General features: G+C 37.7%; 1 protein-coding gene and 1 long non-coding RNA gene across 3 annotated transcripts in view; one reads left to right on the top strand and one right to left on the bottom strand.

The window, feature by feature from the left end:
* The window catches only part of LOC110059942 (ectonucleoside triphosphate diphosphohydrolase 1-like), a 40,850-nt gene that overhangs the window by 2,074 nt on the left and 24,557 nt on the right, over positions 1 to 14,219 (bottom strand). Inside the window, exons 1-3 of one of the 2 annotated variants that reach the window (XM_089293699.1) lie at positions 6,266 to 6,385; positions 1,753 to 1,903; positions 1,405 to 1,427 (exon numbers count right to left, since the gene is read on the bottom strand). In XM_089293699.1, coding sequence (XP_089149825.1) covers positions 1,405 to 1,427; positions 1,753 to 1,887 — 158 coding nt within the window. In that variant the 5' untranslated portion in view covers positions 1,888 to 1,903; positions 6,266 to 6,385. Of the gene's footprint in view, positions 1 to 1,404; positions 1,428 to 1,752; positions 1,904 to 6,265; positions 6,386 to 14,219 lie in introns of those variants that run through there. The other variant, XM_089293698.1, reaches the window with a different exon arrangement.
* On the top strand, positions 10,748 to 11,292 carry LOC149108922 (uncharacterized). Its single transcript, XR_016208444.1, has 2 exons — positions 10,748 to 10,841; positions 10,918 to 11,292. It is a non-coding gene; the product is annotated as an uncharacterized LOC149108922 (long non-coding RNA).

A 14,219-nucleotide genomic window follows, 5' to 3' on the forward strand; every position in this document is an offset into this window, starting at 1 on the left:
CAACATGAATATGCAAATTGTTCTCCTTGTCACGGTGTCACTCCATGTAATTCACCACGACAACATATCTAACAAAGCTGGCTGACCAGTCACAGTTTTAAACCGCTGCATTTGAACTTTTCCCGCTACATTGTTTAGACAAAGATACATAGGGAAAATGGCCAAAAAGTAAGTAGCGAACGTTTCTCGGTTTTATCTGTCAAATTTACGGCGATTTTGGATTGTGAAACTCCCGTTCATGACTTTATGAGTCTTTATGGCCCGTCACAAGAGTCACGTCGTCTTCTCACGTAGATTTCTACAGGACTTTGCCATCTATAATCAAGGCCATTGATTAGGCATGATTTAAATTATTGCTTACATGTGTGATACACAATGTCAAAGAATAGTTTGTGTGATGAAACATGTCGAATTATGTTTATAAAGATGACCGCGAAATCGAAGTTCTTGCTCGTTCGTCCAAAAAAGGCGCAATTCGTCAAAATACCCTTTATAGTTTTTTGTCTAGCGCGCTTAATTTTCACGGGCCAAACTAGCCATTTAGATATGGTATACCTATAGCCTAGCTCTTCCTTTAGCACCTTTTATTTGTTGAGAAATTTGTATACTAGAAGAGTTATGACCCTCTAGAACCAGTTGAGATTTTACATGTAAATTAAATTGCTATTGTTGTATTTTTCAAACGGCCAAGAAGTAGACAAAACATATTTACTTCAAGATGACTTTTAGCTTAGAGCAATGATCAAAGTGTAAATTACAATCCAGGCAAGTTCCCTTCTTTCTGTACTGGCCTGTTAAAAATGTGCAATTTTGCATAAAGTCCACCGGCCATCTTGGTTGATTGAGCGGTATTTCGAACTTTCCTAGATTTCACAAAAATGTGAAGTCGCTGGAACTTTGAAAGTATATTTCTGAAAAAACTTCACGAAAAGGGTCTTTTTGACGCAACAAAAGAAAATCCGAATTTTCCGACCTGTCGTCGGATTCTCCATATTTACAGGCAGTGACTCTTAATTATAATTTAATAACCCTCTAGCTTAACGCAGAATGTGGGGGAGGTAATGGGTTATTATTGGATCCTGAACAGAATGGCCCGGATTTGATCCCTTCTGATTGTACTTTTGTACTAGTCAAGAAGCTTTTTTTCATAGCATCTCTCTCCGCCCAGTAGAAAACACATTAAAAGCAGCCGATTGAGCTGATAATGGTAGCTCTCCACCCAGGGGTATTAACACTACTTATATCATGTTTCGGAAACCGAAGGCGGACTCGTTTCATCTCCACCTGTTAAACAACTTTACTTTTAATTAACACAAGTTACTACTCTCTTTGAAATAATCATTTTCATTAGTAACGTTGTTGTTGTTGTTGTTGTTTTATCTCTTTCTTAACCAGATTACTTACCGGCCCTCCAAATGATCCTCTCTCTGCATAAGGCGTTATCGACAAAAAAAAAAAAAAAAAAAAAAATGATAATAATGAAATAATTAGGGGAGCTAAGAATTATTAAACATAACGGTTGTCACTTTCTTGATTTCAAGTGTGACTTTATATTACAATCTTCATTGCAACAGCATTTATTTGATAATTCTATTTTGAAAATGAAGAACATGTGAATTTGAAACTTTTGCGTTCTCCTTAAGTGCCAGACTGAATAGGAATGGGCAGAAGTTGGTTTAATTTAAACCCTGGCGGTTTCCGCGAAACAGGAAAAACAAAGCAACGAAAACAGTAGCCTCATCGACAGCTTACCATTTCAGACGCCTCCTTCAAATTGTCCTTTTCCTGCAACATGTCTGAAATGTCATCATCGACATCATCATTTTTCAGGCTGTAACCAGTCGACAAGCAAAGGAAAACAATGAAGGTAACAATTCGAGCAACCATACTTGCTTGGAAATATCTGCAATTCACATTTTACCAGAGAAACTAGTGGTTATGATCCGAAAGCGTAACAATGTTGCGAAAAATGTTTTCTTTTTTTTTGCATTCGTCATTAGGTGAGATTAAAGCACAGCAGGTCCTTCCTATTGGCCTGTATTAACGTAATAATTCATTAAAAAGCTATTATCTGTATAACATCAAGCTCAAGCTTGAAGAAATTTTTGATACATACTATTATTTCGAAATCTCTTTTGAAATGAGAACTGAAAATGGTGGCAGTATAAAGGTTATGTTCAATAGCATAAAATTGAATCTGGTGTCTCTTTTTTATTATGCCAAGTTTCAGGCTCGTACTAGGAACGCTTCCCTCTAAGAAAATCGAAAGTCTATGTAATGTGTTCGGTCAAAACGATCCACGATTTATAAACGAAACGGGGATTAATCAACTTCAACTGAGCGAGTTGAATTGAACGATATTGAATTGAGCAATCTATGTTAAAAAGCTTTGCTAATTTAAAACTCTGGATGGAGCCCAGGTTTAATTTGTAAAGATTCACGTAAAGACATCGGCTGCGGCTTGCTCGGCGTTCACTGATGCCATAGCTTGACCGCTTGCAAATGTAGGCCCATTGCAAAAGTCATTTAAAGTGAGATGTGCTCACCCTTATTATTAAGAAAATTATTAAGTTGCAATTTTTAGATAAACTCCGTTGCCACACTTTCTTAAGAGAACACCAAAGCGGGTATTGCAAGACTTTTAATTTACCTCACCGTTTTCGTCTAAAGAGCTTGGTACGCATGACCCATGGATAAAGTAAAAAGGAAAACTTCTTTATTGCTGCCAGTCATGGAGGCGTAATACATATTCAACGTGTAGAGAACAGAGAACAACTAAGCAGCATAGGAACTTGGGTTCAAGCCAACACAACTCCCCAAGTATGTGCCTGATTAAATTGAGAACTTTTTTTTTCAAAAACCGTTTGGGTACTTTGAGGCCAATTTTAGAGCTCATTTGGATACTTGTTTACGTCTTTCATCGATCGATGAAGTAGTTTCACTCAGTTGCAAGCTCCGCAAAACAAGTGAATAAATTAGATTACTAAAAGTTTTATTTGAAAAGAAATTGCTTTGAGTGAATTGAACTTGAAGTGTTTTGCTTACTATTATCGGATAGCCTGTTCTTTAATGACAACCGGCAATGCTGTTTACACGACGGCAAGACCTTGAAAGTTTCCTTCGTACAGAATTTTGCCCTTTATGCGATAAACAGATAATTGTAAATGCCCTCGGGCAATTAAGGATTAATTTCACTTTTATTTTCAAAGTTTTCCAAATTGCCCTCGTCGCTTAGCAACTCGGGCAATTTTGTTATATGGAATTTTAGCTTATACGCCCTTAGTGATATTTGCGGGGTTTTTTTAAGCAATCTAATTGGCTCGCTATCTCGGGCTGGACAAAGTTGTTAACTACCTCCTACCGAGTGGATTATGCAAAAACAAAAGCAGAAACAAAAATGGTCGGCGTGGACTAGCGTTTCCGCAATGTTTCAGAATCTGAAATTTTGAAAATATGAGGCCTTAAACACGAAAAAAAAAAAACGTAAAAATAAATAAATAAATAAAAACACGAAGAAGGCAGCAAAGTTTAACATCTATATTTTTAACGCTAAAAAGTGGAAGTAACAGAATCAAAATATATTATTATATCAAAGTGTAAGCGATTTTATTTTGGTAGACTGGATTTTACAGCAGACCGAAATCTACACAGACAGAAAAGAAAAAGGAAAATGATAAATTAATCACATATATATATTTGCCAAAATTCTTCCTGGGTGCGGGAAAGCAAGACGTGGGTATTTCAAGAAAGCAACACTCACCGGTATTAAATACGGCACTTCAGTAACAAGCTGCATACATGGGGCAAACCATTTTCAAATCGACTTTCAATGGTTTTCTTATTGGTGCTTTTGAGGTCAATATCTGAGTATCTTCAACCTCGGTGAATAGAGGCAGGGTATTTACCGAGCCGCGTAGTGACATCGCTACAATCAACTCGCGACTGTAGATTTAAATATTCAAGAAATTTCAGTTTATTCTGCTCCGGTTGATATTCTTGTATTTCACGGTGATATCTGGTACGCCATTTTGCCTGATAAACATCACTTAGTCATTGCCAGCAAGTACGTGTAGCACCTCTATGCGGTCATTTCACCGTTGTTTTTGCTATTGCTTTTGCGAATGCTAACAAGTTAAGTACATGTTTTTTGTTTTTTTGTTTGTCTTTTTTGTTTGTTTTTTTTTTTTAAGAAAGAGAGCGCAGAAAAATTTATCTTCTATTTAAGATAATTCATAACGTACACTGACAATTCTTTCCTCCAGGGACGGTTTTGAGTGTTTTCGGGAAAATTTGGAAAATTTTACAAAATGTCAGTGGAAATTAAAAAGAAAAAAAGTCTCATTAGTTATGATCCAATACTGACTGATTGTGATCTTCTTACGTGCGCACCAAACTAATACTGGGAGCGAGAAAAAAAACTGGCAGTTATAATGGTGAAGAATTGATGTAATAAGGCTTTCAAAACTTCCGTTTTTGTGCCCTCGGCGTTCGCTAATAAGAACGAGTTATCACGGTAAGTGAGAGACTATCGAAAATACAATTTAAACTGTAATTGGGTACTCTTTGCTGCCCTTTTTGAAGGAGGGTATGTCTACATGGGTGTTGTACAACTTACCGTTATTGGTCCAAAGAGTTTGCTTGGTGCGTCTTGCGGCTTGGGTAAAGGTAGCTAAAAGGGAGAATTCTCTACAGGGGACAGTCAAGGAGCTAGGGGAGATATATAGTATATATTCAAAGCGTGCAGCATTCTTTATTTCTCATAACAACGAGACAGTTGCTTGGAAATAAAACAGTTTGTTGTCTCGCTTGCACAAGCTAAGGTGCAAGGTTTTCCTGAAAATATTGCACACTGAGAAAAGAAAATGTGCGCTTTGAGGCCATCATTCTTCTTTTTTGATACCATCAATAGAACGTCTTTAGCACGGACACCAAAGGGACAGAGAAGAACTGAGTGTCTGCGTTTAAAGATAAGAGATTGTAGGAATTGATTTTGTCTGGAAGAAAGTGAACTCTGTGAAAGGTGTCGGTGTAAATACGAATATGTCCGTAAGATTAGGTTCGACTGAGCCAAAACTGAATGCGCTAAAAATATAACTCATATTTCGCGCTGTGCACAAAAAAATCAGTGTAATCAAAAAGTAATAATTATCAACAAGTTCAAACCGAGAAAGCGAAAAATAATTAACAACTTGGACCGCCCCTTGATTTTGTATTTGGGAAAACAGAGGCGCGGTTTGTGTGATATTAATTGTGAAAAAAACTCACTTGGCCCCAATTTAATTATAGTGTTAAATATTTTTTTGTGCTCGTTTCACATATCCAATAGAAATCTGTTTAGATGTGCCGTTTCACGAATTTCAACTTATTATTTCCAAAGGTTAATATAACCGCAGTTCTATAAAGCCGCTCACTTCTGATGATGTATCATCGTTATGGAACATAAACAAAGAGGAAACAACCCGTATATAAAGGTAGTAAATTACTACAGAGTTACGTCAGACCATGACATTCACAACTGAAGGTTTTTAAGAAAATGGTTTGTAAGAATATGGTTTGTAAACGACACGAGACCCGATTCAATGACGCAGTTGCAAGAAAATGTAGCTGCTCTCCACGTTCATATTGCTTTTCTCAATACCCACAGGTTAAAAAAAGAGGAAATCAGCTGCTTAGCTCGAACAGCCGACCCGAATTATCACATGCAAAACATTGTTGAAGCAGAACGCTGATTCAAAGGGGCTACAGCGATACTTCACAGTGCGTACTGACAAATTTTTCTCCGGGGACGGTTTTGAGAGTTTTTGGGAAAATTTGGGAAGTTTGCAAATGTTGTCTGAATTTGAAAAAAAAAAAAAATTGCGTTAGTGTCATTCAATAAGTGGGAGAATTTGGGAAGTTTGCAAATGTTGTCGGAATTTGAAAAAAAAATTGCGTTAGTGTCATTCAATAAGTGGTTCTGACTGACCGTGATCTTCTTACGTAAGGAAAATGATCTTGTGTGCACTAAGCCAATACAGAATCCCAGACAGCAACTGCCAATTATTGTGGTTAAGAAATTGAACTGGTTAAATCGTCTAAATCGTTTACAGTTATATGACAGGGGTTTCAAAACCTCCGTTTTTGCTCCCTGGGCATTCACTAATAAGACAGAGTTATCACTTGTAAGTGAAAACGTATCGAAACGGCAATTTCCACTCTAATTGGGACGGTGCTCATTGTCGCACCATTTTAAGGAAGGTTTTTACGAGGGTGTTGTTTAACCTACCGTTCTTTGTCTGAAGAGTTCGCTTGGTGCTTCTTGCGGCTTGAGTAAGGAGAGGTTTCTGTTCAGGTGACAGTCAAGGAGGGGAAATATATAGTGTTTATCCAAAGTGTACAGCATTCTTTATTTCATATAACAACGAGACAGTTGCTTAGAAAGAAAACAGTTTGTGGTCCTGCTTGCGCAAGTTACTAGGATTTACATGAAAATAATACACACCAGGGAACGGAAATGTGCGCTTACAGGTCATTATCTTCTTTTTTAATATATCATCAATAGCACGTCTTTAGTACGGACACCAAAGGGACAGAGAAGAGCTAAGTGGCTGCGTTTTAAAGATTAGAGACTGTAGGAATTTTTACTTTGTCTAGGACAAAGTGAACTGTTTGTAACGGAGAGGTGTCCGTGTAGTCGGGAATATGTCAGTAAGGATAGCTTCAACTGAGCCAAAACCGAATGCGCTAAATATAGAGCTTATAGACCTTATATCTCGCGCTGTGCCAAGAAATCGATATAATTAAAAAAGCAATATATAATTATATCAAAGTTCAGATCGAGAAAGCGAAAACTAATTAACAACTTGGACCACTCATCAATTTTGTACTTGAAAAGAGAGAGGCGTACTGTCCAGCGCGGTTTGGGTGATATTGTGAGAAAAGAAATCTAATTTGGGCTCAATTTAATGCGTGTTAAATTTTTTCTGTGCTTGTTTCACGTATCCAGTGGAGCTTATATAGCTAGCAAATCACTAGTTACTTCCGACCATAAAATTCCCGTTTGAATCTTCAAATACAGAAATAACTTTAATAAATACATGAGTAAACACTGGCGATAGATTGAAGTACTTCAAACCGAGAGAAATTTTCTAGCACACGCACTTCACCTTTCGCCACAGCCCCCACGGCATCACGAAAGGCTTTGTCAAAGGCGAAGCCCCACGACTTCTGAGAAGGGACTCTTCAAAGCCACAAACATTAATTACACAATTCAAACGTAGATTATACGACGGAGGTTACCCAGACAAACTTTTAAATAAGGCTCTCTCGTAAGTTAACTTAAGCGAAAGAAATAAACAAAACTCGGGCAAAAAGAGTTACACCCTTTGTAACAGAATATCACCCATAAAAATATTCTAATGAGCAAATGGCATTTAAAAGAAAATTAATCAGTCTCCGCTGAGAGGGATCTATTAAGAGTGCCTGCCTGTAAAAATCAGACAAATTCTTAATTTCGCGGCAAGGGTCGAAAATTCGATTTCGCTCATATTCTTATGGTAGATAGGCTAGGGCATGACAAAAACTACTGGATAGCTTTTTTGGCAAAATATCCTTTTATTTCAAAGAAATATGCAAATTACCAAATTCCGTTAAAATCGTCATTTGACGCACCATTTTATTAAGCAAGTTTGAGAGCCTCGCATGCAAAACCACATCATTCTTCCGTCTTTAAAACACTCAAATATTTTTGTGCAATGTTTAAATGTGTACTGGGTTGATTTTAGGGAAAGTTGCGTTGTCGTTTTGGGTGCAAAATAATTAAATTTCGAAGACATGTATTTCATTCACTTAAAAGTACTTCGTGAATATAATTAATTTTCACCATGTGCGAAACCTTCAAATGGATCAAGCTTCTGGTGGTTGAATCGCAGAAGGATGGTCTACAGATTCCTGTAAAAATTTCTTTGGGCAAATGATTGTGAGCGACGCGAGAGCTTTTCAAAGTACGTCAAAAATGCAAACATTTGACCATCCGTCGTCAAATTTCAATTTACGGCTTAGACGTATATTTTAGCATGCGCCACATGACTTGACCTATGTTAAGTTGAAATAGACACAGAGCTGATAATTTCGAAATGTTCTAACCTCATTTGCTGTAAAAAGCAGGTCCAAAGCCGATTTGACGTGTTTCTCTCACCATTCGTCGCACATAAAGCAGAAGTTTGCTTTTGTTTACATAACGTCCGATGTACATCGCCAACTGTCAACTTATTTAACGGTCGAATACCATGAATCTGTGACCCTCTTTCGACACATATGATCACCACTGCATCTAAGTCAAAAACGGCTAAGTCATTTGTAGATAGTTGCTTGCTTTGCACTACACCAAACTATTACGTTTGATCATCATGGTTTGATGGCTTGAATCCTTGCTTGCAGCGGTTCCTTGTTCGTCACGCAATGCTGTCATCCCATTTTAGGGGGTAGGGGTAGGACAATTTCTATCCTAATGCGTAAGGCCCTGTAAGACTTGGAATCACTGGGAGCATACAATCGTGTTGAGTAGGAAGAGCTTGAATTAAGAAATGAAAAGAATGAGTAGTTTACCATTGCCTCTGTTGTTATCTTTTACTCGACCACCGCTACCTACATGCCCTGCGTAATACTGTAACGCTAAACTCATACCTAGGTCTTTTCGCGCTATGCAATTATTTTTGGTTTATACATGTAATACAGTGGGCTACCCTCGGGGAAATGGGTGGTGACCGCTTAATGGGGCTAGCCGCTTAAATAGAGGTTGGTGTACCTTGAATATTTAATTTTTGACCATCTTTCTGCTCTTATGAACATCACTGCATCTAAGTCTAAAACGGCTGAGTCATTTGTAGATAGTTGCTTGCTTTGCGCTTCGCCAAAATATTGCGTTTGATCGATTGCTGACCATTGTTGATAAGTGTGTCGGCGCAACACAATCTCACAGCCGTTATTTGTTCGTCACGCAATGCTGTCACGGCATACGCTGCACATTATAATCTATTTTGTATAGAGTACTCTCAGAATAAGCGAAACAATTTAATCATTGTTCATCTGTTTGTTCATATATACAATAATATGTGTATATTTATATAATCGTGTTCTATAGTGTACGTGGCGTCGGTCCAAATCATCTTTGTTGTACGTTCTGACGTTTCAGACAGCAGCTGATAAAGCTAGTGCCTGTACTCACTAGAATTTTAAGAAAATCGCCATAAACAAATTATAGATCAATGAAGCAAGAACTACCTGAAATAAAAATAGGAAATCACAACGTGTCTAATTCGTGAGAAAAACAGACTAAATTTAATTAGTAATTACGTGAGTAAATAGTCCTGGCCATGCCATTTTATTTGGCGTATTTTGTTTGCTTGGTGGCGAGGCATTGTTATGTAACAGAAAATAGTGGACTGTTGTCAATACAGTCCAAAATTATCGTCAGTAAAATATTGTAAATAAAACACGTATTGACCGTTTACCTCTGCGGCCACCATTTGGTCATTCCGATAAGGGTTTCATTATTGTCCTTACCCCTATTAAGAGGCCACCCAAAATTTAAGAACTTTGTTTTGGAAAGGGCGATGGCAGATAAGAGTCTGAAAGTGAAGTGCATGACGAGTGATAATTCAAACACACGTCTATCATGATTGTCTTGAGTTGACTCCATGTTCGCCAAGAAATTTATAGCCCGACAGTGAAAAATTAAATATTCAAGGTACACCAACCTCTATTTAAGAGGCCCTGCGCCTAAGAAACGACCGATGATTTCCGGCTAAAAAATAAAATCGGCCTATTTTTATCTCCCAAGCAGAGGTTACCGAATACTATTTAAAAATGAATTTCTTTTGTTTCAGTTTCGCTTTAAACCAAAAATATCGAGCCACAAACTTTTTCCGTCTGATAGCAGCAAAATCAGGCCGAAAATAAGCCCCCGCAAAAACATGTTCAGAAATTACTATCGCAACGCAAAATAATGAGAAAACTACACAGTGTTGAAGAAAAAGGCCTTTTAATGCAATATCATTCGATAAACATCAAAAAACTGCCGAAGCGATTAACAAATAAAGTTTCAAATAATGCATACTAAATTAGATGGAGCGTTGGAGCTGATTTTAAAATATTTATTTCTCAAAAGTTCAACGCTTTTGAAAGCAATCACAGCGATGAATCAGACATTGGAGGGATATACATCACGTTTCTGGAAAAACATTTTTCGGCCAAAGTATATTGACTTTGTACAAAGCGTTCAAAGTTACCGTGTTTCCCGTTATCCTGCTACTTCGGCGAAGTACTTCTCTTTTGCCAATACGGCCGTGGATAGCGTGGTAAACGCCACTTTAAACCTTGCTAGGCATTCAAAGACCATCCTGAGTAGAAGGACGTAGAATTAAAAGAGAAAGGAAGATGAAAAATACGCAGAAAAAGAAAATAAAAACTCGAAATTACCATCTGCTAACGAAAATTGAACCTGGAAAATGTCGTGGCGTGACAGCGGCCATTGACGTCATTTGTATAAATAGCGACGGAATCCAAACGAATGCACAAATAGGAAAACAATTTTTCCCGGCCAGAAAACGTTTAGTGGAACACTGTTATGTTATTTTTCACAAATGATGGTCACTGAAAAAGAAATACTTCCCCAACCGCCACACCGATTTGGCCGTAGCGTGATCTGAGTTATGGGGTCACGACTGGATCCCTGGCCGCTGACCAACCGGAGGACATTGCAGACTCGTTTTCCCACGCTCTTGCGACTTGACGTGACAAATGACGTCAATGGCCGCTGTCACGCCACGACATTTTCCAGATTCAACTTTCGTTAGCAGATGGTAATTTCGAGTTATTTTCTTTTTCTGCGTATTTTTCATCTTCCTTTCTCTTTTAATTCTACGTTCTTCTACTCAGGATGGTCTTTGAATGCCTAGCAAGGTTTAAAGTGGCGTTTACCACGCTATCCACGGCCGTATTGGCAAAAGAGAAGTGTTTCGCCGAAGTAGCAGGATAACGGGAAACACGGTAACTTTGAACGCTTTGTACAAAGTCAATATACTTTGGCCGAAAAATGTTTTTCCAGAAACGTGATGTATATCCCTCCAATGTCTGATTCATCACTGTCATTGCTTTCAAAAGCGTTGAACTTTTGGGAAATAATTATTTTAAAATCACCTCCAGCACTCCATCTAATTTAGTATGCAATATTTGAAACTTTATTTGTTAATCGCTTCGGCAGTTTTTTGATGTTTATCGAATGATATTGCATTAAAAGGCCTTTTTCTTCAACACTGTGTAATTTTCTCATTATTTTGCGTTGCGATAGTAATTTCTGAACATGTTTTTGCGGAGGCTTATTTTCGGCCTGATTTTGCTGCTATCAGACGGAAAAAGTTTGCGGCTCAATATTTTTGGTTTAAAGCGAAACTGAAACAAAAGAAATTCATTTTTAAATAGTGTTCGGTAACCTCTGCTTGGGAGATAAAAATCGGCCGATTTTATTTCTTAGCCGGAAATCATCGGTCGTTTCTTAGGCGCAGGACCTCTTAAGCGGCTAGCCCCATTAAGCGGTCACCACCCATTTCCCCGAGGGTAGCCCACTGTATTACATGTATAAACCAAAAATAATTGCATAGCGCGAAAAGACCTAGGTATGAGTTTAGCGTTACAGTATTACGCAGGGCATGCAGGTAGTGGTGGTCGAGTAAAAGATAACAACAGGGGCAATGGTAAACTACTCATTCTTTTCATTTCTTAATTCAATCTCTTCCTACTCACGATTGTATGCTTCCAGTGATTCCAAGCCTTACAGAGCCTTACGTATTAGGATAGAAATTGTCCTACCCCTACCCCCTAAAATGGGATGACAGCATTGCGTGACGAACAAGGAACCGCTGCAAGCAAGGATTCAAGTCATCAAATCATGATGATCAAACGTAATAGTTTGGTGTAGTGCAAAGCAAGCAATTATCTACAAATGACTGAGCCGTTTTTGACTTAGATGCAGTGGTGATCATATGTGTCGAAAGAGGGTCACAGATTCATGGTATTCGACCGTTAAATAAGTTGACAGTTGGCGATGTACATCGGACGTTATGTAAACAAAAGCAAACTTCTGCTTTATGTGCGACGAATGGTGAGAGAAACACGTCAAATCGGCTTTGGACCTGCTTTTTACAGCAAATGAGGTTAGAACATTTCGAAATTATCAGCTCTGTGTCTATTTCAACTTAACATAGGTCAAGTCATGTGGCGCATGCTAAAATATACGTCTAAGCCGTAAATTGAAATTTGACGACGGATGGTCAAATGTTTGCATTTTTGACGTACTTTGAAAAGCTCTCGCGTCGCTCACAATCATTTGCCCCAAGAAATTTTTACAGGAATCTGTAGACCATCCTTCTGCGATTCAACCACCAGAAGCTTGATCCATTTGAAGGTTTCGCACATGGTGAAAATTAATTATATTCACGAAGTACTTTTAAGCGAATGAAATACATGTCTTCGAAATTTAATTATTTTGCACCGAAAACGACAACGCAACTTTCCCTAAAATCAACCCAGTACACATTTAAACATTGCACAAAAATATTTGAGTGTTTTAAAGACGGAAGAATGATGTGGTTTTGCATGCGAGGCTCTCAAACTTGCTTAATAAAATGGTGCGTCAAATGACGATTTTAACGGAATTTGGTAATTTGCATATTTCTTTGAAATAAAAGGATATTTTGCCAAAAAAACTATCCAGTAGTTTTTGTCATGCCCTAGCCTATCTACCATGAAAATATGAGCGAAATCGAATTTTCGACCCTTGCCGAGTTATTTTCCATTTTTATGGACAGGGACTCTTAAGTCGATAAAAATATAAATTCAGGGTTTCCAGCTTAGACTGAGATACAAACGTCAAGGACGTTTATTTTGTTCACTCTGATTATGATGTTAATACAGGTCCACAACTGCAATTGTTGTTTGGTTATGAACTTTTGAAATAAACTGTAAATAATTTTATCTTTTTCATTTCCCAAAATGATCAATCATACTAGCACAAAAAAAAATCGTTTAATTCCCCTACCCTTATTGGAATTATTAAGAGATCATAACAGCAGTGTTTGCAAAAGCGACTCAGTAAACTGATTGCAGTGTGATGCTCAAATTTCCTTTTTATGTCAAACCACAGACCTTCCAAGCTCAAATTGTGGCATGATCATCAGTCTTAATAACGTTCAAAGCGAAAATAAAAGAGTTTGTATAGAGACATTTATGATTGGTCTAACAAAGTTGTCTGTTTGCTTACTTTACTTTTACTACAGGCTCTTTCAGTCAAATATTTCTTCCTGGGTGTCAGCTCCCATTCTCTCTGCGACCGCTGTTAATAGAGACGGTCTCATTCATATGTTTGGTCGTTTGTGTGTAGACACGTGGCGCATGAAACTATGACAACATGTTCAGTTTGATGGATCTCCGCTTTAAAAGCTTAAAAGCTTTTGGATAGTGAGTTACTCTTCGAATGTTTGACTTTGTATCATAACTAAACAGTTCGGACAGTTTGCATAATAACTCGAGTGATTGGTGGAGCGTAGTTCTTTATCTGTGACGATCTATGACATTTAACGTCGAACTTTAACAATTATGGTCTTACAACAACTTTTTACGGCTGATTGCAGAAAGAGGTACTAGCTGTGGTTAATGAAGTGAAAAAACATCTGGCAATTGATCGCTCAAGAGAAACAGCCGTCTACTTTGATTTTCTAACTTTAAAACAGAAAAAGCGGAGTAACAAAATAGAACTGAAATAATTAATACAATTTTCTTTCGTCATACTGACGTAGTTCCGTTGGTCTTCGATTAGGAAAAACTGAAATCGCCTGCTAGGAACAGATTAGAGTACCATGATACTAAGTAGAAAGCCATCAGTTTACTGCTATTTCTTTTTAATTGCAAAATACCGCACTCGAGACAAACACAGAAGATAATTTTCGTCCAATAATAAACAAAATAAACTTTCTATAGTGTCTTCTAGTGTGGTTTCTGAGATCAAACAATGCTGTAGAAAAAGGAGCCGTAGCGTTCTTCTTTATATTCCATGTTTCTATATCTACCCATAGGAAAAATTGTGGCTTTTAGCGCGCGCTTTCTAGCAAGGCGCTTTCAAGTCATAGCCAAAGCTATGAAATTAATCCAATTTACGTAGCTTTTTCAATCATTTAAAACATTTA

Source organism: Orbicella faveolata, unplaced genomic scaffold, assembly GCF_042242905.1.
Source record: "Orbicella faveolata isolate gen_17 unplaced genomic scaffold, um_ofav_v1 contig_25, whole genome shotgun sequence".
Classification (NCBI taxonomy): Eukaryota; Metazoa; Cnidaria; class Anthozoa; order Scleractinia; family Merulinidae; genus Orbicella; species Orbicella faveolata.